The sequence below is a fragment of the Manacus candei genome, unplaced genomic scaffold (genome assembly GCF_025592945.1).
Source record: "Manacus candei isolate 608988 ecotype Guabito, Panama unplaced genomic scaffold, ASM2559294v1 h1tg000003l, whole genome shotgun sequence".
Taxonomy (NCBI): Eukaryota; Metazoa; Chordata; class Aves; order Passeriformes; family Pipridae; genus Manacus; species Manacus candei.
In genome coordinates this window covers 6,207,652-6,235,178 of record NW_026138051.1, presented here as the reverse complement: position 1 = coordinate 6,235,178, position 27,527 = coordinate 6,207,652, and the positions used below count along the sequence as shown (strand labels likewise).

Below are 27,527 nucleotides of genomic sequence, written 5' to 3'. Positions count from 1 at the left end.
GCTGATACTCTCCATTTTAGTTACACTGCTAGCCATGTATGAGTTAATGTTTTACATCTTTTTCTTATGTTTCTGAAAGCCTTCTCATTTTAGTCATTACAGCAGATTGATTCCATCAACATTTCCCCAATTATTTTGAGCTTCAGAATATGTATTGCCCAGAAAGCAGTATGTCCTGTACTGTTCCCTCTGTTGTCAGAGAGATTTCTTCTTGAGTAGGTTTCCATATAAGAATGTCAGTGCTTTGATTTCTAAAATTTAGCATGGTGGGTAGGTTAAAGCTGAATTAAATTGGGTATTTCCCAATCTGATTGTTCCATAGCTCAGGGCTGACTTCACAGCAGGCAGCCACACACTGCACCCAGCTGGGCATGTGGCTTTAGCTTCTCTGAGGTGGCAGCAGCCAGACTGCAAACAGGGAACTGAAACCAAACATCTTGACACAACAGCACCATATGCAAACCATCTTGTTTTATTATCAATGTCAGGGTTTATTAATTTATCAAACCAGGTCAAAGTGATACAAGTACATAAATAAGTACTGTAACAGACATACATCTCATGAAGAGAATGAAAAACATGACACTGTGTATTTTGTTGTCTTAAGTGACCAGAAACTGGAAAAATGCACCGCTACATTTTACTAAATTATGCTTATGATTGTTTTTGCTTTTCTTAAAAAGTGTTTATTATAAAATAAATATACAATCTGGATTCCACCTGTCCTGTCACAAATACAAAAAGCAGGTTGCCTTCTTCATAAAAAAAAATTACAAACACTGTACACTTTCCACTTAGTCTTTTTTCACCAGCTACTGCTACAAACAGACAATGCCTGTTAGGTGAGAAATCAACTGCTGATTTTCTCACCAGATGCTACAGTTCCTCAGAACCTCTTCCTAAAGATTTATAATAAAATTCTACACTTCTGCAGCACATTTTAACCCAGTAGATGCCACTGCAGTGCGTGCTGCTGATGGCAAACTGCTGCTTCCACAGTTACACTGGTGCAGTGAGGTCTCAGGACCTTGGTTTGGATATGCTACGCCCCTGTCCAACACCAGGACAGGACTTATGAAAGCTACAGTCCCCGTGGAAAGGTGGTGGGACAGTTCAGTTAGCTCTCCTTTAATGAACAGTGATAGAGGACTTCTCATGGCCAGGTGTTCCTGCATTTCAACTTGCTGTACTTTCAAATGGCCAGTATTCCCAGATTGTATCTGCTCTCTCTCCAGGCCTAGGGACAGCAGGGGGGTCCTGAGATCACCCTGTATGTATTCTCTAATTCCCTTCAGCCTTTTGTTCACCTTCATGTCTGTTCTCCTCATTTGCTCCTCTTGCTTGAGAAGCCCTGTATCCCACTCCTCCCGAGGCTCAGGCGGCACAGGCAGGACCTGGGTGCTATGGAGAAGCCTGATCCTGAGGCCTGTGGTGCTGATGGAGGCTGCCAGGGCCTGCTGCTCAAGCCAAGGATCGCCTCAGGATGGGGAGGCTCTGCCTGAACAGGCTTTTGGCATCCAGTACCAACCCCTGCCACACCTTCATCCCTTTAGGAATGGGGACACCCTGGAGTGCTGTCACTGGCAGAATAACAAACCTCAAAATCTTTGCTCTCACTGTTGATTTTACTCCCTGTGAAGCCCCAGCCCTTGGCTCAGGCCATTTCCATAAAGCTTTGTTGCCTAGCATGTGTTTGAACAGCAGTATTCCTGTCTGCTTGTGGAGTAGAAAATGGGAGCAAAAGCAGGCAGAGTCACTTGCATCTTGGCATTTAATCCAACATTACATCCATAGTGCAGTGCAGGATTTTGGTGACTCTTCAGAGAAAACAGTTTTTAAATTATACTTACACTTATTCTGCAGAATAAGTAGACATGCTATACTAAATTTAACAGACTCAGATTTGTTTTTCTTCACAACAGTTGTCAGAGAGCTCTTGTGCTCTAAAGGCCTGCTGTAGCTGTTTGGTGTTTGTCATGGCAGAGAGATGTCCTTGAAGCGTGAGAAGTGAGAGGTCATTCTCAGAAAAATGCCCAAGGTTAGGTTTGTAACAAATCAGAACAAATAAATTAATCCCTGTCACAACTTTTGAGGAGTTATTAATTGTGAGGTTTAACGCTCTAGGTGTTTTGAAAACACTGCTAATACTTCACTACCTTCTGCCCCATCACTTTAGAAGGTGGTTTATCAGCCAAGACCATGTGTTAATAGGGCCCAGAATAATGAAGTTATTAGGGCTGTGATAGGGAGCTAAACTTCACATTTTTTAGAGAAGTGGGTGGAGGAAACAGTGAAAACCACTTAAAAGCGAACATTTGCTCCAATTGCTACAAAAATACAGTGATTGCCACTAACACCTGCTGTTCAGTTTATGGACTTTGTTTGCTCAACTACAAGACATCATCCCAAAGGCAGGCTGCTTAGGAGTTTGTTAGTTTAAATCTGCTTTTTATGTTCCAGCACAAGTATTGTATCACTTGTATTTTTCCTCCACTACTAAGAGAAATCCATGAGTCATTTCAACACCAGAAATGGTATAAATTTAGCACAGGAAATAATGCTCTCTATAACTCCTGCACATTTATTAGGTGTCCTTCTTTTCAATAGTTTGAATAATTTGCCAAATAATAATAGTAATAATAATGTTCTGTTTTCTCTTTTTAACTCATAAAGAAATGCAACTCTGGGAAAGCACAGTCTCTCTTTCTCCTTCCCCCACCAGTAATACAGAGCCTCCTAGTCTTTTGGAGGAGATATTTGAATGGTTGACACAGACCACTACACATAAAGCAGCAAATTTGCTGTGCATGATGTGAATAATTACTGCATTATAGTTTGGGGTTTTAGGGCAACTGTTGACTTAAGCAAAATAAGCCTGCAGTCCAGCTGCAGATCCAAGTTTTCATAAGTTTTCTTGTGTTTTTCCCTCCAGTGCTGTCTCCCTTAACAGTGACCCTTTTCAGACTTTTCAAGGTACAAAACCTTTACCAAATCCTCGAGCTCAGTCCTGCACACTCTGCTTTCACACATTTGGCTGATCTGAGCTTCTCCCTCGCTAAATATTTTCCACTGGCCTGAAAACAAAAACACAAAGGAGACAGATACTGACTTAGAAAAGGGCACAGGGAACTTTGAAGACATTTATAAGCACTCTGCAAACCAACTGATTCACAATAGTCAAAGAGGGAATGTCCAGTCCTCCCATGGAAAATATTCGAAGTATCTTACAATCACGTAACATATTCCATGAAAAATAACCTTATTAAAAATGATAAACAAGGACCAGAATATTATTATTATTTTCTTTAATTAAGTAGTCCTGTAAGTTGGCTCTGTTTATTCAACCACTTATGACAATGGATATCCTGGCAAACCAAAGTATTTGGAAGTGGGAAGCAACACATCTAAGTGTTTATGTGCTATGAACTCTGTCTACGTGCCTGTAATTAACATTTTTGATAATTTTGATATGAATGCATGCTGTCCTGATAACTAGAATACTACATTACAGATAACAATGGCAAACTAAGGAAGGCTGACAGCAAAAAATTACGGAACTTCTATGAAAAGATTACTGTATCTCAATAGGCCTATATCATTAAGAATATATTATCCCTGGGAAAAAGACTTCTTAATTAGAAAAAAAATTGTAGAAAAAATTACAAGTTATAATGCAAAAGAACTAGGAAATAAAAATATCTGTATCTTAAAATATCTGTATGTTAAATCAGCTGAATTACTAGTTGCCAACTACTATCAAAATCCCAAACTCGATGAAATACAAAGAAGAAATCGAGGAGGAAAAGTTAGTACATCCATTTCACTGTGTTGAGTAACAGAGAATGTTTTTCACTGCTATGATAATATGAAGAGTAGAAACCTCAAGAGGTCAGAATTTTACTTACTAAGCGTTGTCCTTGTTATCAGCTTGAAGTAAGGAAGTTCTTCAAATTCTCTTTTGGACACTTTTTCAACATAGAAGTGACGCAGAATCCCTTCAGCAAAGAAATGAGAAATGCATGTTACTGGAAATGTGCCCGTTGTTCTAAACCTGCCTTTTTGTAAAATTTTCAGACTATTCTTTCTTTTTTATTCTGTTTTCCAACCTCCCCCACCCATTTTTTTGCTACTCCCTTGTAAATCTTTCCATGGATTGTGAGGGGTGTGAGAATCAGCCAATTCTTTTCCAAAATAGCTGAATCTTTCCTTATTATGCATAAATGTAAGATTACAAGAGAAGCCAAAAATCCCAGTGTCTTGGAGAAAAACAGTATCATTTTGCAGATACCATTTTGCCTGTCATGAGCCAGCACACAACACCACTGTCAAATCATTATGAGGCTTTGTGGCTTCTTGAACACTCATGGTACGTGTGAACCATCCAATGTTCTGTGACTTCTTTTCTGCTCCCACTTTGGCCTTAGGTTTCTGCTTTAAAGCACATTCTAGAGATGTATCATTTCCATGTACAGGGCTGCACTATGGGAGGATTCAAAATAGATTAAGTAGATTTGATTTTTAGGAGGCTGAAGATAATTTTTATTACACTGAAAGTTCATGATTTGCACCAGTGCTTCTCGATACTTTTCTATTTTGTTCTAATTTTACCAGTTAGTCTAGTAAAAGATATTGTTTCCATCCTTAACACATTTTTGGCCCATATTCTAGGCCATCATGGATGTAGCATCACTACGACAGACAGGATAGACTGATTTCAATGGAAAGCTTTTTGGTCCATCCTATATAAGAGCCTCCAGGCACTTGGTTCAAACTCATTTCTCTGAAATAAATTACACAGAATATTGCTGACAACCTGTTTGTCATTGTGTCTTTGCTCCCAATGAAGGGTAAGAGTTTGCAGAACTACAGCTTTGTGTGTTTCTAGTGGGTTTTATTCAGCAAAACTTGTCTGTGTTGGAAGTGGCTGTAACAATGATATCCTAAAGAGCCAGAAGAACAGCAGTCTCAAAATGTTTGGATCTCTAAACTATTCTGGGATTTTAATGGCAGATTATACACTGTTTAAAGAAAGAACTTGTTCAACTCACCTTTTCTAATTGTCCACACATGTATTTCTATCTGAGGTGGCTTTTCAATCTCTATTGCAATTTTCCTGATGGTTTCTCCTTCTTCTGTGAAAACGGATTCATAGACAGGAAATGTCTCTTTCCCACAGAAGTAATCTTTGTTGTCAAAGGTTTGACTTGGCACATCTTCTGTTAAAGAAAAAAAAAGCACAAAACACCTACTACAGCTGTAATCGAGTCCTCCAGAACTTACTTGGCACCAATAGCCAAGCAGGTTTAGCTTAAAAGTAGAATTTTCATTTGTATGGCCACTCAAATCCATCTCCAGCTAAGCCCCAGACACTTAACAGTGTTCTGTTCTGGTTCTGGTGGCCTGTTCATGGAGGCAAGACAGTATTCATAGTTATAATCCAGTCTCCTAAGGAAACGAGCTATAACACCATGTGGTCTGGGAGACTCCTCACAATTTTTAAATCTGTTGTCCCCTTTTCAAGAATATTTGAAATAATGGCAGAAATCTCAGAGGTAATAACTAAATGAAAATTGGTGGTTGGTCAGAGTGAAGGAAACCAAATTCATGCTTTGCTGAAGAGAAGGGCAGGCAGAATCCAGGAGGTTTGCACTTTGCTCAGCAGCAGCCAGCTGGCCAGTGCAAGCCTGGGCTAGCCACAGGGCACATTATCTTTTGCCCACCTGGTAAAGTTGTAGAGCATATAAGCAGAAATTGTAATTATTCTGTTTGCAATTGGAAGTTGGACAAGAATGTAAGAGAGATGATGCAACTCAGAGGCTTAGACTTCTGTTTGTGGAAACACCTAATAATTCTCCACACATACAAGACAGACAGCAGGAAGAGATTCAGCTTTCTTTAAAATGGGCACACAGAATCTCAAAGAACAAGACAGTAACTTTCTTTTTGCCATTAAATTTTCAGTTGAAGCCTGTTAGCCAGGTTTTGTTGGATGTTCTTCTACTGAAAGCTGCAGATCTCTGCTTCCAAAAGCTCTAGATAACACATCTCCTGCCTGCCTACTGGCATTGCTTTTTTCCCCAGTAAGCAAGGCCAGCAAAAGATGGGAAGTGTGCATTCTATATATGGCTGAGCATTTCTGCCCAGTGCATCAGCAAACAAACAGAAATGGGCTGTACAGATTAGAGAAGAAGTTTAAAGGCACATAAGGGAACTGGACACTCCTTTACCCTTTGTATCACATGCAACATGGCTGGTCATTTGGCAGACCCTCAGCAGATTCCTGTTAGCAGATTTTTCACTGGCTGTAGGCATTTATTTTAGTAATGTCTACATAAGTTTTATCATTAGTGCAGAAAAGACACAGTGCTAAATCTGTGATAAGCTAGTATTTATTTTATGGGTTAAGTTACGTAACTGACACCAATCAGAGTTCTGAATCCTTCTGGTACGTTTTAAAAAGCAGAAATGATGTTATCTCCACACAAATTTCACAAGCTATAAAATGATTTGAAAGTTCTGTGGGCACTGTGGTGGGGGAAGGACGGGAGTCTTATGACAGTAATGAACTTTCTGTATACATTTCTGCAACACTCTCTTTGGAAATGAGCGCTAAGGAAGTCGTGCTAACAGCAGAAAGAAAGGCAGTGACTGATCAGAACACATGTGCCAGGCAGCATGGCCCCTGTTTGAGGAGCAGCAGTGAGAGCAGAGCTGGCCAGGCAGCTCTGCCTGTCCCCCACTGAGACTTCTCACACACCTCAGAACGGGCACAGCTCCTGCCGTTTGCATCAGTTATTGTGACCGGAAGGCTTGAGCCAAGCCCCTTAACATGCACAGCAAAAAGATGGTCTGTGATCAACTTTGTTTTACCTGGACAGACTTTACAGCATTTTCCTTCTACTTTCTGAGGGTATTTGCAGGGATATTGTTCTGGACAGTGAATTTTCTTACATTCTTGTTTGGTGATGTTGCAGGTGCACAACACACACTCTACGATTCCAAAGGCCCGGAGATTAGGATGCCAAGATTCACCATGAGAGTAGGTTTTGCCATTTGAAACACAAACTACGAAAGAAAACAAAAAGAAGAAAAAGTACAACTGGAAAAGGTATGTTCACTGCCTACCTCTCTATACACATTTGTTTGATTCATGCACATTTGTTTAAAGCAATGTCTCCATATGTCATCTGTTAGTGTCTGGCTCATTTCTCTGCTTGGTAATTTTAACTTGGAGTTTTGTTACTTAAAATGAGTCTGAGCCTGTGATCACCCTTTTCTGAGCAGTTTTGCCTTGATTTCAACTCTGCTGATGGTGATGTCCATTGCTGTTTTGAGGAAAACAGTGAAGGTGGCTGAGTCAAGTATCTGACTGGCTCCCCCCCCGTGCATTTCAGTTGTGCACCATTAACCAGCTCATAAAACTCACTCCTCCTTCCCCTCCTAATCTCAGTCCACACACAGGACACAGCCTGCTACAGTGGCTCTGGCTGCTGGAATTGAATTTTCAGATGACAGAATCATGTTATTTGCTACTGAGTCATCTACACAGCTTCAGCCATAGCTGAAGAGAGCCATGCTATCAGCAGGATGGATTAGTGCCACCTGGGCCTTTTATTGCTTTTGCATGAGAGTTCTGCTACATAACACACAGAACAAAGCAAGGGAATGTTGCAAAATGAAGTTTAATGTCCTTTGTGGAAATATATATGTCTATAGGTATATAGAGCCATTTGGCTTTTGGAATCACAAGAAAACATTAACATGAAAGGATGCATATGGGACTGAAATTTCATTCTAATGGCATCTAAGAGCCTCAGAATATTTATTCATCAGAGCCCTTGGGAGTCAGAGAAATACAGCTGACACAAGGAGAGTGGAAAAATATATGCCTGGTAGAAGCCACTTTGGGTCACCCAGCAGTTGATGGGAATTATATCACTTTACACCATGTTTGCATTTGTCCTATAAACCCTACTTCTTTATTTTTAAATATTTTATAAACACAAAGAAAAATGCAAACTAATCCTAACAAGGTGAAATAAAGGACACAGCCTGATTTCTAAAAGCAACTGAAGTGAAGCTGGGATATGTTGTAAATATTTCCAATTCTTCTAATATGCCATCATTTTTATTAATGTTTTTATTTGTAAAATATGTTCCAATTTTGCCTGTAACTTTCAAAAGCAATTTAATTTTTATCTGTAATCTGAAATTTATATCTAACTGGTAACAGATGTAACCAACTGCCTTATACTTTACTGAGTTACTGAGATTTATGGGGAGTGTTTTTTGCAATGTATTTTCTTTCATGGGGTTATGCTATCATTTGGTTTCTAAATTGCTACTTTTTAACTCTTTCTTAAGACATGGTTTTATTTTAGAGGTAGGAAACAATTTGTTTCTCAAATAAAAAGCCATGTTTTATCTGTGTACTAAGAACATGGGAGAAAAAACTATAAATGAGAAAAACGGTAAGTACTCAGCTGCTCAGCAGGCTTCTTACATGCTCAAATATCATATTATTAGTTATATCTATGCTTATAGGGATTTTTTTCCCCATCCAGAGTTCTCCAGATCCTTTATGGACATAAATACTCCATGATTTCTCCCTGACAGGTGAAGGGATAATACAGGACATTGTGTGATACATATTTTCTGTTTCTAAGGGTTGTTTAGCACAGAACAGTTAAATAATTACTCTAAGGGAGAAGATGAAGCCTCTAGTAGAAAACAAAATACAGCAAATAACTCCTGGTTCCCTGATACCCTGTTTTTAGTGCTTTTCATGTTCAGAATGGTAAATCTGTATCCCCACAACTACACAGTATTTCCACGTCAGGAGAGTTGTTGTGTGTTTATTTTTTAACTTGTTGAAATGCGTCTCAAGGGGCATGTGCATTAATTAATAGAACACTTGTTAATTGCACTGGAACAAAAGAAAACATGTGGTCAGCATTCCTGTTTCCATCATGGGGATCTCTCAGACACTCTCCAGGCAGTGAGTGTCTGAAATTATGCTGCATCCAGAACTATGCTATTCGTCTGTATGCTCTTTATTTGCTGAAACAAGTCAGTTAGAAACTGCTTTGATGATGTCTTCATGTGTGAATTACATGTCAAAGACATTGCCCTGCCTGGAGATTCCTGCTCCTAGATTCAGCATAAAACACTGGCATGATCTGAATGTTTTTTCATGCTTGTTCAGGTGGATAACAAAGATCCTATAGCCAACATTCCTTCTGTTAGTTAATACCTTAAAAGATTAGTTGGCCCTAATACAAGGGCTTTTAACTCTTTGTGGGTAGTTTCTAAGTGCACACTGACTGGTATTTGTGGATAGATGCTCTTTTGAGCATGTGTTTGTACAGTTATTTTTTTTATGTCTTCCTAGACCTGTTCCTGCAAACCTCTGTTCTCCAAGGTACACCCACTGTGCATCCCACCCTTTTTATTGTACAAAACCTGCTGCCCCACTAACTGGTGAATTGGTATTTTCCCTTTATTTTTGTCCTTCCTCTAGTGCATAAGGAATATAACTTGAATATGGTTTGCCATATGGGCTCAAAATTCTGCTGTCCACATAACGTAGTATGTCCTATATTCTATTAGCAGAGGGCAATAAAGGATTCTTAGAGTGAGATTCATTACCTTGGTTAGATTTGCCTTTTCACAGCTCAGGCATCAAGTACAGGCTAATTGCCTGCTCTGCCTCTTATATCAGTCATGGGGGACAAAAAGCACCCCTTCCATCCCACTGTGTCAAACAAGAAGTTTAAGGTGGGGGAAGACATGATACTATCTTTCATAAGCATAATTTGCTAATCCTTGGAGGCAGAAAACCCCCTGATACTTTACGGTCTGAGATTTGTAGGGCAGTTTAAATATAAGCTGTTTATGACCAGTAAAGTTACAAAATAAGACAGAGTGTAAAGAAAATAACCATGAACAGTTTCCTATGGGACGAGCCACTGTGTGAACAAGTTGTTGAATCTAAAGGCATCGTGGTGTCCTCTGTGGCACAAAGCACTCACTCCCCTGGTAAACACTGCATGAGTTCTCAGAATTGTGGAGCACAATCCCACAAAGTAACTCAGAGAGCAACACAGTTGTGTGGTGCCTTTGCAGAGTGAAATGCACTGTTGTCTGTGCAGGCAGAATTGATCTCGCTCCAGAGGGAATTTCATACCCTGAATAGCTGATTGCTTTCTGCCTCCCTGATTTGCACTGGCTTTCTTGATACCAGTGTGAATCCCCAAGATTCTGCTGGATATTTTGAGAAGTCTCTCTGAGCTGTAGGTGATTGATTCCTGACCCAGAGCAATACTGTAAGAAGTACTTGTCTTTACCTCGTCCGTGCTTATGCTTGTTGTTGATGACGATTTGTACTATTGTGCCTGAGGCTTGCTGGGGGTCCGGCAGGACTCCACGGTTACTCCTGGCATTGGGAAATCGTGGAATATTGACTACCTGCCTCACAGAGCCCGGTGACAGGTCGTAGTGGGAGCGATGGTATGAGTGTCTCTGTTTGGGGACAGAAAGAGAGCAGGAAAGTAAATGTCTTATTCCAATGAACATGGGGAAAGGGGCTGTACTAGGAGCTTAACACAGGCAACAAGTGTGGCCACTCTCATCAGACATCATTAACCACACGTGCAGATCTAACTCATCTCTCCAGTCTTGTATGTCAATGTAGGTGTCTTTATCTGAGTTGGTCATCTGAAGTCCCTAATTGTCAATGGACAGAGAGGCAGTTTTAGAACTTGAGCTGGTGTGGATCTCTAGAGCATAAGAAGAACCACAACCCAGATGTGCCTATTTTGCTCTATTTATTCAAAATGGTGTTCAGAGCTAGATATCTACTTTACTGATCTTACTCTACTTACTCTGTTCTACTCTACTTTAAGAGCAGATGAGAAGAATTTTAAGCCCGTCTAGTTTTTTTCATAAAAATTGCTTTCTACCATGGCTCCAGTGGCAGAGCACATCCAGAATGACTGCCCAGATTTTTCTTTGCTTGCAGCTTGAAACTGTCATGCAAGGCCCAAGTTAGCCTTGCACAGCCTGAGCAGAGCCTTACTAGAATGTGTTTTACAGACTAGGAAATCTCATTCCATTTGCAAAGGAAAGCAGCAGCAGCAGCAGCAGCAGTAGTAGTAGTAGTAGTAGTAGTAGTAGTAGTGCACAGAATGCTTTCTAGAGCAAAACCACTGTTTTCAGAGAATCATTTTTCAAAATGGCCATGGACCTGAAGGAATAGTGTAGATTATAGCACTCCTTTTATCAGGCATGGTTCTTCCCACTCATCTAAAGACCTGTTGGTTCATGTATTTGGGTAGTGCTCAAAAGGTTTTCAGATTCTCTCCAAATGCTGTTATAAAAATTATTTCTTGAGGAGTAAGTTGTTAATGGAAACTCTTAGCCCCACAGATAATGAAGCCCCTGGAGTAAATACATATATATGTATGTAAACTGGGAAGGAAGTGTTTGCAATTATGATTTAAAAACAATGCTTGAATAGCAAACAAAATGCTGTTGAATTTTATTCTTATACAGCATATACAACAAAGACCAAATCCAGAATCCACAGGAGCTCATGGGAGTTTATAATTCAGCAGGATTCGTGAATTCAGGTTGAGTGGAAGAAACCTATTTTGGGCTAGATTCACAGAACCCAGGATGAAACAATAGGTATTCAGACCTGTTATCATCCTTTTCTCTTTTTCCCCCAATACACTGTCATGCACGGCACAGCAAGAAAATATGTTTTTAAATTGTAGGTCCCACTTACAGCTTCCCTGTTGGCTGGCTGCCGGAAGATATCTCCATCAGAATGTTCCCATGATAATTCTCCATCTCCTGCACGTGAAGCAGAGCAGTGTCAGTTAGAGGAGTAACTGTGAGACACCTTGGGGAATACAGAGGGGAAAAGTTTCACCTGGCTTTACAGCTGTATTTAGTGAATAGTGGTAGAGGAATGAATATAAAAATCAACAAACTTTAATATATTAATCTATTTGGCCATGCAGGGAGCAGAAACTGACTCACAGTTTCCTCCCCAAGAGCTGTGTTAGATCTTGATGCAAACATTTGGTTTAGCTTTTCATTTCATAAGAATCACAGAGGAGAGATAAAACAGCTTATGCCATATTGAAAAGGATAAAGCTGATTATGAGATAAATAATCATTTTAACATTTTTAAATAAGAGTAGTAGACAGAAGAATACATTAAATAAGCCCTGCATCAGTGGAGACAGTGGGTCGCCTCTACTGCATAATCCGATTTAATCTCACCTCTCATATGGAAATGCAAATGAACTGGTTTCTCATTAGTGACTGGCTGAAGTGACTGATTTCTCCAGTGTAAGGCTGGTTTACTGTCTAGCTATGTCTGACAGTTTATACTTTGAAAGTCAAATTGATTTTTGTAAATGGAAGAGTCTGGTTTCAAATACAGCTCAAATAACTACATGGGAAGAGAAATCACATGATTAATAAGGATTTACTTTAATTAACTGTCAAAGTATTACATTTAAAACAGTGTATCACTGTATTTCACCCTGGGAAGCCAGGGCTATCACCTTGCCTGATTGAGAACAGAAAGCTTTATAAGCAGTTTGCCTGGCAAAACATTTCAAGATTTGTGAAGATACTGTGGAGTAACAGCAAAGCAGTGGGACTGAGGGACAATCTCTGGGCAAAGGAGCACTGCACAGAGACCCTCCTGCTTGTTCTGACTGAGCTGACGTATTTACACAGCACACAGCACTGCCCTCTGGAGAGATTAGCTCAGGTCCTACTTGGTGCCACAAGTAAGTTAACTAGCACTGCACCTCCCCAGGGTGAGTGGCTGTGACAGCCTGCTGTTCTGACGTGACTACACAGCTTCTGTCCAGGACCTTGTTCTGTCCAGGACCTTGTTCTGTGCAGGACCTTGTTCCCTCAGAGCGTGTGGTGCTCCCTCTGCATCGTGCTTCATTATCAGCACTGATGCACTTTGAATTACCTTCTTGCTGGCTCAGCCCTTCCCTGCCCAGAGCTTTTGGTCCAGCGTGTGAACTCAATCAACTCCTCAGGTCAGGAACTCTGGGACTATGCTAGCTTGTGTTTCACAACTCTTGCACCACAGCAAATATTACACAACCAACTATATAATACTCCTTATTTTTACCACGCAATAGCAGTGAGTTCAGACAAGCAGAATATCAAAAGAGTACAGCTGCACAAAAGTGCAAGCAGAGGTGCAAGAGTTTTTCAAAGCATCCTGGTATCACTGGTATCAAGAGTGGTACTTCTGAAAACCAAAGGTACATTTAGGTGCTTATCTGCATCTTTGAGAACAGGCCATAGATACTTAGATACCCTAGAAGTGATGATTCAAATGCCACAATACAGATATAGAATACATTTAGAAATTCTCAGACATTTTGATGGGCTTTTAGACAGGCCTTTAGGTTTAGACATTCAGAAAGGCTGGGAAGGCCCCTAGAATCAACTTCCCTGTGTGTACAAGATCTAAAATGCAATTGCTAGTAAAATACTGAAGTCACCTGAATATAGGTTAACACCTAATTTAAACCAGAGTAATTGCCCTTGCCTTTGAATTGAAATTCTGCACAACTTGAGCAGGTCTTGTAACCTGTCAGATAGAAGCTCATCTTTTATTATAAAGCTTTTCTACCGAGAGTAATGGCAGCTATTTCAATACCTCATTTGAAGCCTTGATTTACCTCATTATGGGGATGCAACTTTATCATCAGTTCTCTCCTTGTTTCAATTTAGGAGAACAAAGGTAGCCATGTTACCCTGCTGGCACTCATGGTTTAATTTCCCAACATGCATTGGATTGTAATTACATGGGAAACTTGCAGATAGTGTCCTGAGTGACAGAACTGCTGCACAGACAGGGCTCTGACATGGAAAGGAGTAAATTCAGAGCCTGTCCTTGAACTTACCTCTGCAAACTGGACAGCAGGACTCCGGAACAGAAACTGGGAAAGAGCAAGTTAATTTGGGACAAGTCTTCAACCCACAGTACACATTTCCTTCCTGCCAGTAAAACACAAGGGGAATTTAGAAGGAGTCATTAATTTTTCTGTATATTCATTTTTTTATGGACACACTTAAATCCATGTTTACATAAATGCCACTCTATGCAAAAGCAGAATATTAAACCAATGAAAAGTCTGAACAGTCTGTTCACTACTTGGCCTGTTAAATTCTTAGTTAATGAAGAATATGATGGTGATTTGATAAGAGGAGGTACAGAGTTGCCAATAGTTGATACTGAAGAGCTGTTTGGATTGGTAGGGATGTCATGGTTCAGACACTGGCTCTGAAGAGTCACTGGGTGAGTGCTCAAATATACTGGATTTGAATTGGTGACATCTCAGGAATGGCTCTCTGGCCCAGTGCCAGTTCAGAGCTGTCCGCTCCCAGCCTTGGGGCCCTTTACTTATCAGCTCAGTCCAAATGAAATCAGTCATTGGCTTAGTGCTACATTTTCCAGTCAGGTTGAAGCGAAATATTCTATATATGCCAAGCAGCAATATTTTACCTGCTGCCTCTGCACTGTAAGCTCACTTAGAGCAGATGTTTGACAGGGTATGCTTTGTGCACTGTGTGTAAGAGCTCGCCTGTCATTTACCAGGTGCTGCACACTGGCTCTGAGCACTCTCATGAGTTTCAGCATTAATTCTCAATTCCCAGCCTTTGCTATGTATTGCTTATAATTCAGTGTCATGTCTTCTAGAAAGGAGAACTGGAGCATAGACAGAGCAGGGCTCTGTCAAATTGTGTTACTTACTGAGCAGCTGCACTGGGCACACTGGTTTGCTTGCCTATTCTGGAAAAGCCCCTCAGCCACAAACATTTCGCCGTGATGGTAGGTGGTGCCATTGTATTCACAGGATTTCCCGGTGATTTTGCTGCTTACTGAGAAAAGGGAGTCCTCTGGAAGCAATGGGAAAGGAACACTTCATGCAAATGTTCTTGATAACTTGCAATATCATAAATATGGGGGAGGAAAAGCTTCCCTTCTCCCTCATTTCTCTTTGTTAAGGAAGGACAAGTTTTGTCATCCTACAAAGTACAAGTGATATTCTCATGCTGCTATCTTGGTGAATTTTAGTAATTCACACTTTGAGTTGACTGTCCCAGTTAATCTTAGGATGCTGATGATCAACTGCAATGCCAGCACTAATGGCCCTGTCTCATGATGCAGTATTTTCTCTTGTTCTGTAGCATTTGGTATCAGGACAGATGGGTGCAGTTATGTGCCCACTTGTTACATTTACATGGTTCTTTTAGACTTTAATGTAGAAGGCATTAGGTGCTGTATACACACAGAATCCCACTATCAGTAGCACTGTTCTGGCATGGTTTCCCCCTTCTTAGTACTGGTGTCTTTTTTTTTAATGATTTGTAGTCTTGTAGCCCATAGGAGACTTAATTGCAGGTTAGCAGGTTGTGCCACAGGGTATGCATGATTCCATGCATGGTTCCACACCATCCATAGGCACAAAAGTTCTGGTAGAGGAGCAGCAGTACTGATGATGGAACTATGTTGAGAGAGTTTATGCACTAAGCAAGTGTTTCTTCCTCACTATTCATTGCTGCTGTTGTTTTCAAAATGGGCAAAACTTGTCTAAGGCAGATGTCAAAAGCCACCTGAACGTTGATTTTCCTCTGATGTGCATGTTTTAATGTCAGATGTGCAAATGAGTACACTTTGTTGGCAGAACTCAGGGCATATGACAAAGTGCACAATGTGGCAGTGTCAATTCAAACCCTGAAACCTCCTGTTTCACCTCAGTATCACATTGAGTTCTGCACCACATGGGTTAAGTGTTCTTCTAAGACACTAAGCTATCCATGCCTTATGCTAAAACATCTCCTAGACTGTTTAACCGTTAGCAGTTGATAAACTGTGCAAAGGGATTACACTTTACCTATGAAATATAAGCCACTTGATTCTGCTTGGGCAGTGAACCTGGCACTATACATTTACATTCACATGAATTTAGTATCTCAGCAGGGGAAAAAACATTTCAAACAAGAGCTCTATGGAAGTAACAGTGAAGTGTTTGTTCTCTGGAGCCCGAATCACTGCAAATTTCTAGGAATGCAGCTGAAATTTCATGCAGAGGGTTTGGGCTTTCATGTAAAAGAAACTTGACCTGAAAATTCAGGTTTTGCTACAGCTCCTTTCATTACCTATCAGATAAACCTGGAGAGATTTTTTTGTGAAATCATGATACCACAGAATGCCCATTTTTCAGCTGGGAGCTCAAGTGAAAGAGCGGTTTTCTGCCGCCATGCACTGGCATTAAACATTAACATTTAGTTTTCCATAAAAGCATATATCTAGTTACACTGGTCCATCAAATGTTAATAATATTTTGAATGGTAAATGTCAAATCTGGCTGTGGAACATACATGTACTACAATGTTCCTTGCCTGACATTTCATTGCCTGACACACGTTATTTGCACTTCCTCCTTTGAATCATCACATATATCGTTATTTCAAGTGCAATAAAGGGTGTCCAATGATACCTTTCCAAAATCTTATAAAGAGTATGGAGCTCTGACAACACCTGTGTTTGGCATAGAAATGCAGTGCTTTTGACCCTTTCTGTATGTTTGCTAGTACTGAACATTCTGGAATGGCAAGATGTGTGCTCCAACTAAGACACATCCTTTGCAAGTCATCAGCCAAAGATTCCAGTGACAGATTCAGCTACCACTTAGGCACAAATATTGGAAAACATGGATAAAGAGGCACATCTCAGGACTGTGCTACCTCCCAAAACTTGTATCTCCATAGTTTCTTGGGCTTTCTGAGAGTCAGCTCACAGAAAGCAGGAGAGATAGACAAACCTTTAGTTATCTCCTTGCCCCTTGGGCAGCTGGGAGAGCAGTAAAACTGGAAAGAACTGAAAATGGAAGGAGAAATGAAAGGAGAATACAGATGGTTCTTGACTGGATATGAGGCCCTGTTCACACAGCCTCTGCAGGATGTTGCTGTGCCCATGTGGGATGCCTGTCCAAAAGCAGTGTTTGGCTTGTGGTCTGACATTTGCAAAGACCAATACCTGAATGACTCATAGTGACTTCTCTGGGTATTGGATGAAGAGAGTAAATTTTACTGCAGACATACCTTGGTATATGCCACATCACTCAGCTCAGTATGAAATCACCAAATGCCTTTAAACTGTGGCTTCTAAATAAAGAAGGAGGATGGTGAAGCTTCTATTGCTTGGAAAATGATGGTAGAGAGTTGCACTAGGTAGTTGTTTTCATCTATATTTCTTTTAAGTTGATCATAGAAGTTAGGCCTGTAATAGCTAAATCATGTCATGCAGCCTAAAACACACATGCATCTCCCTATCTTTGGAATATGGGATGAAATTCTATTGCTATTTTGAATCATAGCATCATGGGATCCTTGGGGTTGGAAAAGACCTTTAAGATCAAGTCCAACCATCAACCCAGCACCACCACCACGTTCACAATTAAACCATGTCCTCAAGTGCCATATCCACACATTTTTTGAACACTTCCAGGGATGGTGACTCCTCCACTTCCCTGGGCAGCATGTTCCAATGCTTCACAGCCCTGTCCATGTAAACATCCTACCTAATACCTAACGTAAACCTCCCCTGGCACAACTCGAGGCCATTTCCTCTCATCCTGCCACTTGTTACTTGTGAGGAGAGACTGACACCCACCTCACTACAACATCCTTTCAGGGAGTTGAAGCCTTATTTGATGAAATAATTGTAAGAAAAGTCAAGTTTCAATTACAGGGAGTAAGACCATGGTTTAAGTCCTATGCTGCACACACCTGTCCATATGATTATCTATTAGCACATTAAGTGACAGGACCTATTTCATTGCTCAGAATAAGGTTTAGAAGAAGTTTTCAGCTCAAGACCACACTGCTGCTATTGCAAAAAAATATATACAGTCATATATTGGAGACAGCATATTGGAGAGCACAACTGATCATCTCCAAACACAGCATCGGCCTGAACCTGCAAGGAAGCTTTGTTTATATTCTGTGTCTAAATATAACTTGTGTCTGGTGCAGTTTTTCTCTCTCTCACTTTTCTAGTGTGTGACTGACTTTCTTCAACTAGTACTTTCCTTTGTTTTTTTCCTAGTGCTCTTTAAATCATGGCTAATTAGAGGAGTTCAGACTCCCCCATGATATCATATTCTCCTGTAGAATGTGAAATTAGAGTCATTGTGGATTGTTTTAATAAGTGCCACATTTGAGCTTTAAAAAATCTTGTCATTAATATTGGTATCAGCATGCATGATTCTGTGCCTTAGTTAAGACAGGTTAGAATTAGTGTAATTAACTGCAAATACACTGCATTGCTCAAAGCTCTATTTGTAAACCTTGCTGCCTAATCAGGATTGTTCCAAAAGCTTTATCTGGCATTTTAATGGTGCTGACTAACATTGCTTTAATTAGCTGCCTCTGTAAAGTACCAGGCAAACCATCTGTGTGAATCCTTTTAATTAACTGGGTTCAATATGAGCTTTTTTTCTGGCATTCTTCGCACGTCAGTGGAAGCAACATACAACATGCAGAGTAAAGATGTTATAGCTTCAATCAAAAAGGAATTATCTCTGTTTCTGTCATTGGCATTTATTCTATAAGGGCTCAGGCTTCTGTATAGAGGCTGAGGCCATACTTACATTTGCCTACAATTTTAGCACAATCGAGATAAGACCATGAGTCTGCAATATGGAGAGCAGACCTTTCTCACCAGCATGAGCATGAGGGAACTGCAGGGGCCAAGATGTAAGACCTGGGCTTCCCATGACTTGCTATGGATTTGAATTTATCCTGTAAGTAACTTTAAAGGTTGAACCTGGCTGAAGAAATCTTTCAGATTTTACAAACAGACAACAGAATACAACTGTATAAAAAATGGTTTAGCTTAAAAAGTTTTTTTTTAAAAGCAATTGGAGACTATGGTGGCTATGCTTGAAACCTTATATCCAACCATTCCTCTCTTCCAAACATGGGATTCTGTCCAGCTCCTTTTGCCTACCTTGGCTGTTTTTCACTGATGTCCCACACACTCAAGGTAAATTCTAGCCCCAATGAAGGCAGTAGAAAGGTTTCCTTCAGGACTCAGCCAAGGTACTTGCTTGAATGCCACTTTTTGAGATTGAGATAGATGCTTGAACTATGAGGAACTGTTGATCCATACAAACAAGATTTGTATCAACTAAGATCTGTTGTACAGCCCGATGTGGAAGTTCACTATGAACGTGTAGTGCATGTATTTCATGAATTGTGGTTCATTTGACAGAGCCTGTGAAGAAACAGTATGGCAAAATGTTTGCCATGAAGGGATGCTACTGTGGTGTGAACTGCAGCACCAGTGCTTTCCTGATAGTCTGACAAAACAGTGTTAGATATGAATTTGATAAACCACAGACGTTATGGAAATTTTCTGGTTTAATGGAATCTGCTCCAATCACAGATTTTTTTTGTGGAAGCCTTTCTGGGTTCCTGATAGTCTACCCATGACCTGAGGTGTCCAAGGGCCAAGGTCTGAGGGCAGTCATACATGTACACAGACCAGGCCTTCCTGGCTTCTGGAACTTTCCAGTCTCATGGGAGAAACAGAAGCTGTGTCACATGGATCACAGTCAGTTTTGGAAACATCATCTTTTAGCTTTTTCTGTTTACAACTCTATTCCTTCTTGGGTTGTTATAAATTCTTGATCCTGAGATGATTTACCCTTACTTGGATATGAAGCAGAAGAGCATCATTTATCTGCAACTAATCCCTTGAATAGCTTAGACAAATTCCATGAGCAGTTCCTGATGTTTGAAACAGTGGTTACTTCTGTAAAAGTATTTATGTGTAGAGAGTGAAAAGCAGTGACGAGCTATGGGCAAAGTAGCCTTTTGGGAAATGGGGGCTGACTTGCTTGAGGAAGGGCTTTAGGATCCAGGCCTTAGTACAATCAATTAAGTGTTGAACTTGGATCCTTCTGGACAAAGACAAGAGGTGCAGGTACAATTACTATCAAACAATTTAGACACTAACTAACAAACTGGTAAAGCCACCTCAGAATCAGTACAGTCATGGCATGATAATCAGTGAAGTATTTATGATGTGACATCTGACCTTCAAACTGAGAAAATCAATTGCTTTTGGGTGTCTTTGCCATTGTGGACAATGAGACCAAGCATCTTGGCTTTCTGAAAGTCACTGTGCTGGGTTTTACTGACCTGCAGACAGTAACAGTGGCAGTGAGTGTCCTCCTGAAATGGGGACTGCACAAATTAGACAAGGAAGGTGCAGGCAAAGCTCCTGCTACTGCATAACCCTCAGCAGGGTCTGCTGGGACCTGCACAGCACCTCACGAAGAGTCTGTGAGGTTTTATTGCATCTCTGTGAGGTACTTTCTTATACAATACTCTGACCATTCATGTTAGTATTTAACACTCTCACCATTGCTTATTTTAGTATCAGAACATCTGGCAAAGAACAGTTTTCAAAAATCCTACAGACTCTTGGCTTGCTGACTTAAAAACTATTTTTAAACAGCAACATTCAGAATCACCTAATGTCATTTACTGTCGTTTACTTTTAACATCCAGCAGAAAGGCTGGGCGTTCAGCCTCGCTTGGGTTTTACAGTTTGTCTATTTTATTAACCACCCTTATAAAAACAATCAAGTGCTAAACAATATGAAATCAATCACTAGGTCTAATGCCTTAAGAAACTTACCATACTGGGAACTGTTTTGCAGATAGTCTGGGTTTTTTTAAGCAGACAGATGATAGATTATGAATTTGAATCCAGAGAGGATTTTATGAAACATGTTTTCTGAATCAACACTGAGCATGTACAGACCAAGAGGCTGAAGATTGTTTTGGAACCCTATTCACTAGACAAGCAACTGATTTCTGCTGTAACTCCAGGACATTGGTTTGCACTGACATCTCTCCTGTACATTCACTTGTATTCCCAGGAGTTTTGCTACTTAATGAACACAATTGGGAGAGTCAGTTTAGTTGCAAGACGTACTTCAGAGCTCTCTAGACTGTATCCTGGTGCAGGAAACTATCTTTGGACACCAGCTAACTGGTCATCTCACATGCTGCTTCTGTACAGAAATAAGGTCACCTCAAGTTGTAAAAACATCACGAGGCCATATCACTTGCTTTCACATTTAAAACTGGCCTAAGAATTACAGGTTACCTCTTCAGAAGCCACACATAGAGAGCAACAATGAAGATCAAAATAAAACCCAATTCTTGGAAATGTGCAGACCATGAGCATTTCTAATGCCAGAGGGGAACATGATTAGAATATGAAAAGTACTTCTCCCCATTTTGCTTATTGAAAGTTTTATAAGACCTGAATCAGCTCAGGCACACACACTGTCCAATACAAGTGAGCAGCACTGATGACCTGACATTTGGTTTTGGAAAACTCTTTGCTTGTGTTGGAGTTGCACATACCCCTAGGTATCCTTGTTAAAAAATAGTTAATTCTCCTCCTTCATGGAGTCCAGGTCTTTTGCCTAAAAGCAAATCATTCTGAAGGGTAATGTACATGTAATTCAGTAGAAAGATACAGGGATGATTCTTGCTTACTGAGACTTTTGGTGTTTTTCATAGCAATGTTAAAGGCCAGCACAATGGGCTCCATGCTCCACTGTGAAAGATTAATTCTAGGAGGTCCCAAAATACTACTTGAAGTAGTCTGTAATAACAGTAATGGGATAAGTTATTAATGTGTAGAAAATTACATTTCTGGATAAAAACCTGCAGGTGGAGTTACAATCTACAAAATGGACTGAAAGAAATGGCAGCAATGCAGAATAAAAGGCTACCTTGCACTGACTGCAATTTCTGTGAGGAGCTGGATGCATGAAATGCAGGGAAGAGAGAATTAAAGATAAAATGTTAGAAGCTTTCTTTATGTTATTCACCTTGTTACCTCTCTAGCTTTCTTCAGCTACTCCAGAATGCAGGTTTCAGTTCTCAAAGGCCAATGCAATGTAAAAAATACTGTGTTTTCCTCCACCACTGAAATGTGTTTAACATGAAACAGGCTGTCACCCACAGGAGTTGTGCAATGAAATTCACTTTGTGTTTGTGTATTACGAGACTTTCCCAAGTTGCTACTTCTGAGCACTATCATTCATAGCAGGAGCCCTATACTGAGCCAGAGACATGCAGAGTAGGAACTGTGCCTCCCAGTGCAACAGCTTTTTTCTGAATGGGAAATGGATTCAAAGTGAAAGAGAGCAGATTTATATTAAATATTAGGAAGAAATTCATTACTGTGAGGGTGGTGAGGCACTGGGACAGTGCCCAGAGGAGCTGTGACTGCCCCATCCCTGGAAGTATTCAAGGTCAGGTTGGATGGGGCTCTGAGCAACCTGGGCTAGTGGAAGGTGTCCCTGCCCATGGCAGGGGGTTGGAACTGGATGATCTTTAAGGTCCCCTCCAACCCAAATATTCTGTGATTCTGTGAGTTTACTTTTCTAGTTACTTTTGCTTGCACAGCCAGTTGGAACATGTTTGGATCCTCTGTCACCCTGATGTGCAAGAAGAAAACAGAAAGTGAGTAAATCACATTACTTCAACATTCATTTTGAGAGGACCAGGGCTAAACTCTCTCCAGCATTTAAAATGATATGTGCCCCTTCCTGTTGCTGGAACAGCCACTTTGACAGCTAGATAAGCATGTAAAGATGTGAGCAGCCCTGGAGCTGCTCTGATTACCAGTGACCGAACCAGCCTTCTTTCACCAAAGGAATCAGAGCTCTGAAGAAGTGGTAATAAGTCCTTTGACCACTCTTGCCTTGGTGATACATTCCAAGGGGTTCAGCCAAAGATCTTACCAGTCCTGGAGAAATCTAAGTGCTAGTAACATTCCAAGTAAAAGATGAAGAAGCCTGCCTCCAGGCAGAAATCATCCATGTTAGGCTCTTCCCTCTGCTACACACAAGCTAAAGGAACATGGTTATTGTATATAAGAAACAGCTATTCAGTATGAGACGTATTTGGAATGGAGGAATAAATACGTGTTGATAATCTGATCCTTACAAATTCAAAACAGAGCAGCCTAAGACTTAAAGAGGTGAGGGAAGCATCCTGTAGAAACGGATTATTGCAGCTCACTGGGAGAGTGACAGTCAGTGAGATTTTGATCATAGTTATGTTGAATAAATCTGGAACAACTCTGTTGATTGAACTAACCCTGATGCTACATGTTCAAACCAAACTGTATTTTATAAAAATTCTTTAAAAAAAATCCTTGTGTTTATATGGAAAAAGGATTGCATAAATTATATTCTTCTGTGTTTATGCAGAGCATTTCATGCAGAAATTATATAATACAGAGAACTTGCCTATTTTCCTGCAGTTCCAGTGAAACTAAGGTACAGTAACAACAGTAGGTTTCCTTTGTACCCAGAGATCCAACTAATGCTGACCCATTTGTACCAGAAGGCCAGTGCAAAGAAGCAAATAGCTGAGAATACAGATTACCCCATTCTGCTGCTGTGGCTCACTTTCTGTGATCACATTTTGGCCAGCACAGTAGGAGTGTGCTATGCTGGGACTAATTGGTGAGAGTGGCCAAATGCAGAGGGGATAAAGAAAAGAGAGTAAGGAATCTCTGTATCACAGGCAGCAAGGGACACTGCAGAGCACAAGTGTCATGGGACCTGGGATAACACATGCTGTTTTCTCCAGAAATGTACTGATTTACTGAACTTTCCTCAGTATCTGTGAAGGTCTTTGCCTCAGAAAGACAGGAAACTAGTGAGCACCATAGACTCAGTTCGACAAATCCCAGACCTGCTCCTAGTGCAACTTCAGGGCTGGGTATCTAAACTGAGCCTGAGTATCTAAACTGAGCACGTGGGGGGGAAAAGTGCTATTGCACACTGGCTGTTTCAAAGTCAAAACTACCACCTGCTGAAAGGATGTTTTTACCCCTGTCACATCAAGAAGGGTAAACCACAAATATTCTAGAGCTACTTCATCACCAGAATGAAGTCATTATTCATCATCTCATGGAAATACAGGAACCTCTGACTGAAAACCATCACTGTTTTGATGCAAGGTTATCTTCTAGGGGTCAGCTGTTATTTTAAATAACCTTTGTGGCTGGAGGTCCTTGGGGAATTATAGCACAGCGTAAGAGATCAAATGGATTTCTTCCCTGTGAAAAATTCTTTTGCTTAATTTCTTCTCTCTGCTTTTGTTTCCACTCTACATGAACATGTCACCTCAAGGTCTGAAGTCCATTGAACTAAATAGATTTGGAAGCTGGCCCAAACACCTACTCTGTGTGGTACAGCGAAAAGGCAGTTTCCCCGTTCATCTCCTGTCTCATATTTCTACCATATTACTTAGAATTTCTAGAGAGGTAACTATATCACAGTCAGTAACTGCATCTGTTTTCATAGGAGACTTAGTCCAAAGACTGTCGATATTAATAGAAATTTGTTGATTGACTATAGTAGACTAGTGGATCAACTGTCAGTCTGTCTGCATTTAGCCTTTTCCTTCAGTCATGCATCAGAATCCAAATTATTACAAATCTGTGATTTAAAAAAACACAGAGGATGTGCACAAAAGCAGTGCAACGATGTTGTTTTAAAAGCAGTGGCCGAGGCTGACAGTAAATGTGGATGGAAAAGTTGTGCACTATCCAAAAACTGCAAACACAAGCTCTAAACAAAATCCATATGTGCCTCTTGGAGGTGCAGGTGTCAACAATATTAAGCCACAAAATGCTTTGCATTAAAATAACTTCAAGGACCAGGTTAAGCTCTAAAAACTCCAAGGTAATTCAGAGTTAATCACCACAGCTAGTCTTTAATATGGTCAGACGGTAGAAGGTGTATGAAATTCATTGCTTGAAGGAACTAGTAGCACCTTATCTAGACAGTATGAACTTTCATACAGATTCAAGGCAAAGATGTAGTTTCAGTTAAAACATTCAAAAAGCTGTTGGTTGTTTTTTAGCTTTCTAGGGCTAAAGTCAAGCTCTTCACATTATTTTAATATATTTTCTGCAGCTTAATTTCCTGTGTTTTCTTTTATAGTGGCATAAAAAATTGCCCAGCAATTGCCCAGCAACTCTGAAGGACTCATAAAACACTTTCTAGGTCGCTCTACTTTAATTCCTGCTCTCAAGTTGAACTATTATGTGAGTCTACCAATCACTTTCCCGCCAAGGGAACAAATTGAGTGGAGCTTTGGTGCATTTTGAATCCTCTCTGAATCTTCTTTGAAGGTCTTGGAAGTTACCTTGGAAAAATTCTGAGCAGCTTATCCTATCCTATCATGTCAGTCCAAAGAATGGAAGTTCTGTCATCCACGTGGGAAGATATGTATTTTTCAGTGTATTTTGGATGCTGATGTACAGATGGATTTTTGAGTTTTTATGGTCAGAAAAGCAGAATGGAAACAAGCAATAACCTCAATCTGGCTGTGATAGCAAACATTCCTTATGAAGCTGGTGACAAAGGCAAATCCCAAAACAATCCGAATTATCTGAGCACACATCAATAGGAAAAAATTCGACATCTCCCTGGAATGTTGGTATCATTGTATTTCTAAATCAGATTTACTTCCAAATAAATAATTTATTTGAACTATCTGACAACTACCCATTTTTGGGACTCTCTCACTTGGTGATATGAGAAGGATAAGTGGTAGAAAAAAAAAGACCTGCATAAAGAATGGAAGAGTTGGGCACAATATGCCTTCCTCCATCCCAAAAATGTTAGTGAATTGAAGGGTAAGAAGACCAGCACTGAGAGCCTGGGAGCTCTGGTGTGTGACCTGGGTGGAACCCAAAACCTCTTCACCAAATGGTTTATTGTATGTGCATTCTGCAATGGAAAATCACTCCACTGGAGCACTCCAGCTGCCAGGGTTGGAATTTTGGTTGTAATTCAGTGCAAGATGCACTGCATCACACACACGCTTCTGTGTTTGCTTACACGACGTGTATCAGGTCAGCAGGTGCTTTGCATGCTCTGCACCTTGCAAGGCTGAGTCGTTGAGCACATCTACCCTGCAGAGTGCAGGGTGTCCCCTGGACTAGCTCAGTTTTTGGGAGTTGCTGAGCAAAGGTTGCACTGAGCTCATGGCAGGCGCATTTTTCCTGCTTCTTAAGGGAGTTTTGCAGTGCAGTGAGTTCTGCACTGTCCTAACTAGGCTGCTCCCAGGATCTAAAGTAGCTAGTTCAAAGACTCAGGTATTACTGAGTCATGCTGCAGTCTACCATGCAGACATAGCCTCACTTATTTTTAGGTGATATTCTCAGACCACTATTGTCAGATACCTCATCTGGTCGATCTTTAGACCAGCTATGCATACAGGTACCACCTGGCATTTTGTTGTTATTTCAATATCTAAAGAACAACAAAAGTTCATCAGAAAAGTGGTTTGAATTTGATAAAGAAAAATCATAGTACCAAAGAAGCTCACACTTTAATGTGTTACTAATAATGAATGTTCTTGGAAGCAAGTGTGTTTAGTCAGGGCAGCAGGCTTAAAAAACACTGGAGCCAGATGGACTGGTTCATACATCAGCATGTAGCCTTATCTGCTGAGAGATCAAACCAGCAAGTGGAATATAGAAAGCCTTTCTAAATCCTGCAGTCGTGAATCTTCGCTTCTGATGTAAGCTTTTCCCATCTTAGATTTACATATTCCAGAGTGTACTCAAAAATTTTATCTTTGACCAGACTCTAAATGCTTTCATTTGGAATTGTTGTATGTAGAAATTATACAATCTACAATAAATGTTCCAGTTTTAAAGGCACTGTCTGTAGTAGTGCCATAAAAGACAGACGCAGATAAACGCTTGAAGAATTTGCACATGAAGTTTATTTTCATGACAGAAGGCAGGAGGTCTGAAGTCCACTCTAGATCAAGAGCTGATCCAGATCTAAGAATGATGGTGAATTCTCTCCCTGACTACAAATTACCTCTCCTCTGATGATGCCTGGAGCATCCTAAAGGTGGAAGGAAGGAGTGCAAGCTCAGAAGCCTGTGATGTCCTTTTGGGTCTCATCACCGTGTAAAGAGTCTCAGTGAATGTGAACATAGTATTTTTGGTTACACATGTGTCATGATAAGAATGCAATTCAGATGGTAAAATACTTTGCAGAGTTGCAAAAGGAAGGAATATCTAGATCTATACAAGACACAAGGCATTTTGCCAATTCTAGAAAGAATAGGTTTCAAAAAAAAGGAAAAAGTTAGTGGTGAATCTGTGGTAGAAGCTGGTAGGATCGAACCTCTGGGGAAAGTAGAAGATGCTTCATAACATGTCTGACAACTACTTAAGATTCATAGTGTCTGCTGCCAGGGAGACAGGATACAAACACTGCATCTCTTTGTGTCAGCAAGTCCAGTGTCACTATGGATGCAGGAGAGATTAATTCCAGGGGGAGAGCAGTGCCAACTTTTCTCAAAGGAATCCCTTCAACAGCTCCTCCACTTAGGTA

At 40.4% G+C, this 27,527-nt stretch overlaps 2 protein-coding genes across 3 annotated transcripts in view; one reads left to right on the top strand and one right to left on the bottom strand.

The window, feature by feature from the left end:
- Positions 1-229: 229 nt before the first annotated feature.
- Positions 230-27,527, bottom strand: part of CHRDL1 (chordin like 1) — a 39,080-nt gene continuing 11,782 nt past the window's right edge. The window contains exons 5-12 of one of the 2 annotated variants that reach the window (XM_051787346.1): positions 14,804-14,949; positions 13,953-14,046; positions 11,789-11,856; positions 10,347-10,521; positions 6,871-7,065; positions 5,049-5,216; positions 3,906-3,995; positions 230-3,074 (exon numbers count right to left, since the gene is read on the bottom strand). In XM_051787346.1, coding sequence (XP_051643306.1) covers positions 2,944-3,074; positions 3,906-3,995; positions 5,049-5,216; positions 6,871-7,065; positions 10,347-10,521; positions 11,789-11,856; positions 13,953-14,046; positions 14,804-14,949 — 1,067 coding nt within the window. In that variant the 3' untranslated portion in view covers positions 230-2,943. The remainder of the gene's footprint in view (positions 3,075-3,905; positions 3,996-5,048; positions 5,217-6,870; positions 7,066-10,346; positions 10,522-11,788; positions 11,857-13,952; positions 14,047-14,803; positions 14,950-27,527) is intronic. The other variant, XM_051787356.1, reaches the window with a different exon arrangement.
- Positions 6,981-27,527, top strand: part of PAK3 (p21 (RAC1) activated kinase 3) — a 166,019-nt gene continuing 145,472 nt past the window's right edge. The window contains exon 1 of the mRNA XM_051787383.1: positions 6,981-7,108. The gene's annotated coding sequence lies outside the window, so the exon portion shown is untranslated. The remainder of the gene's footprint in view (positions 7,109-27,527) is intronic.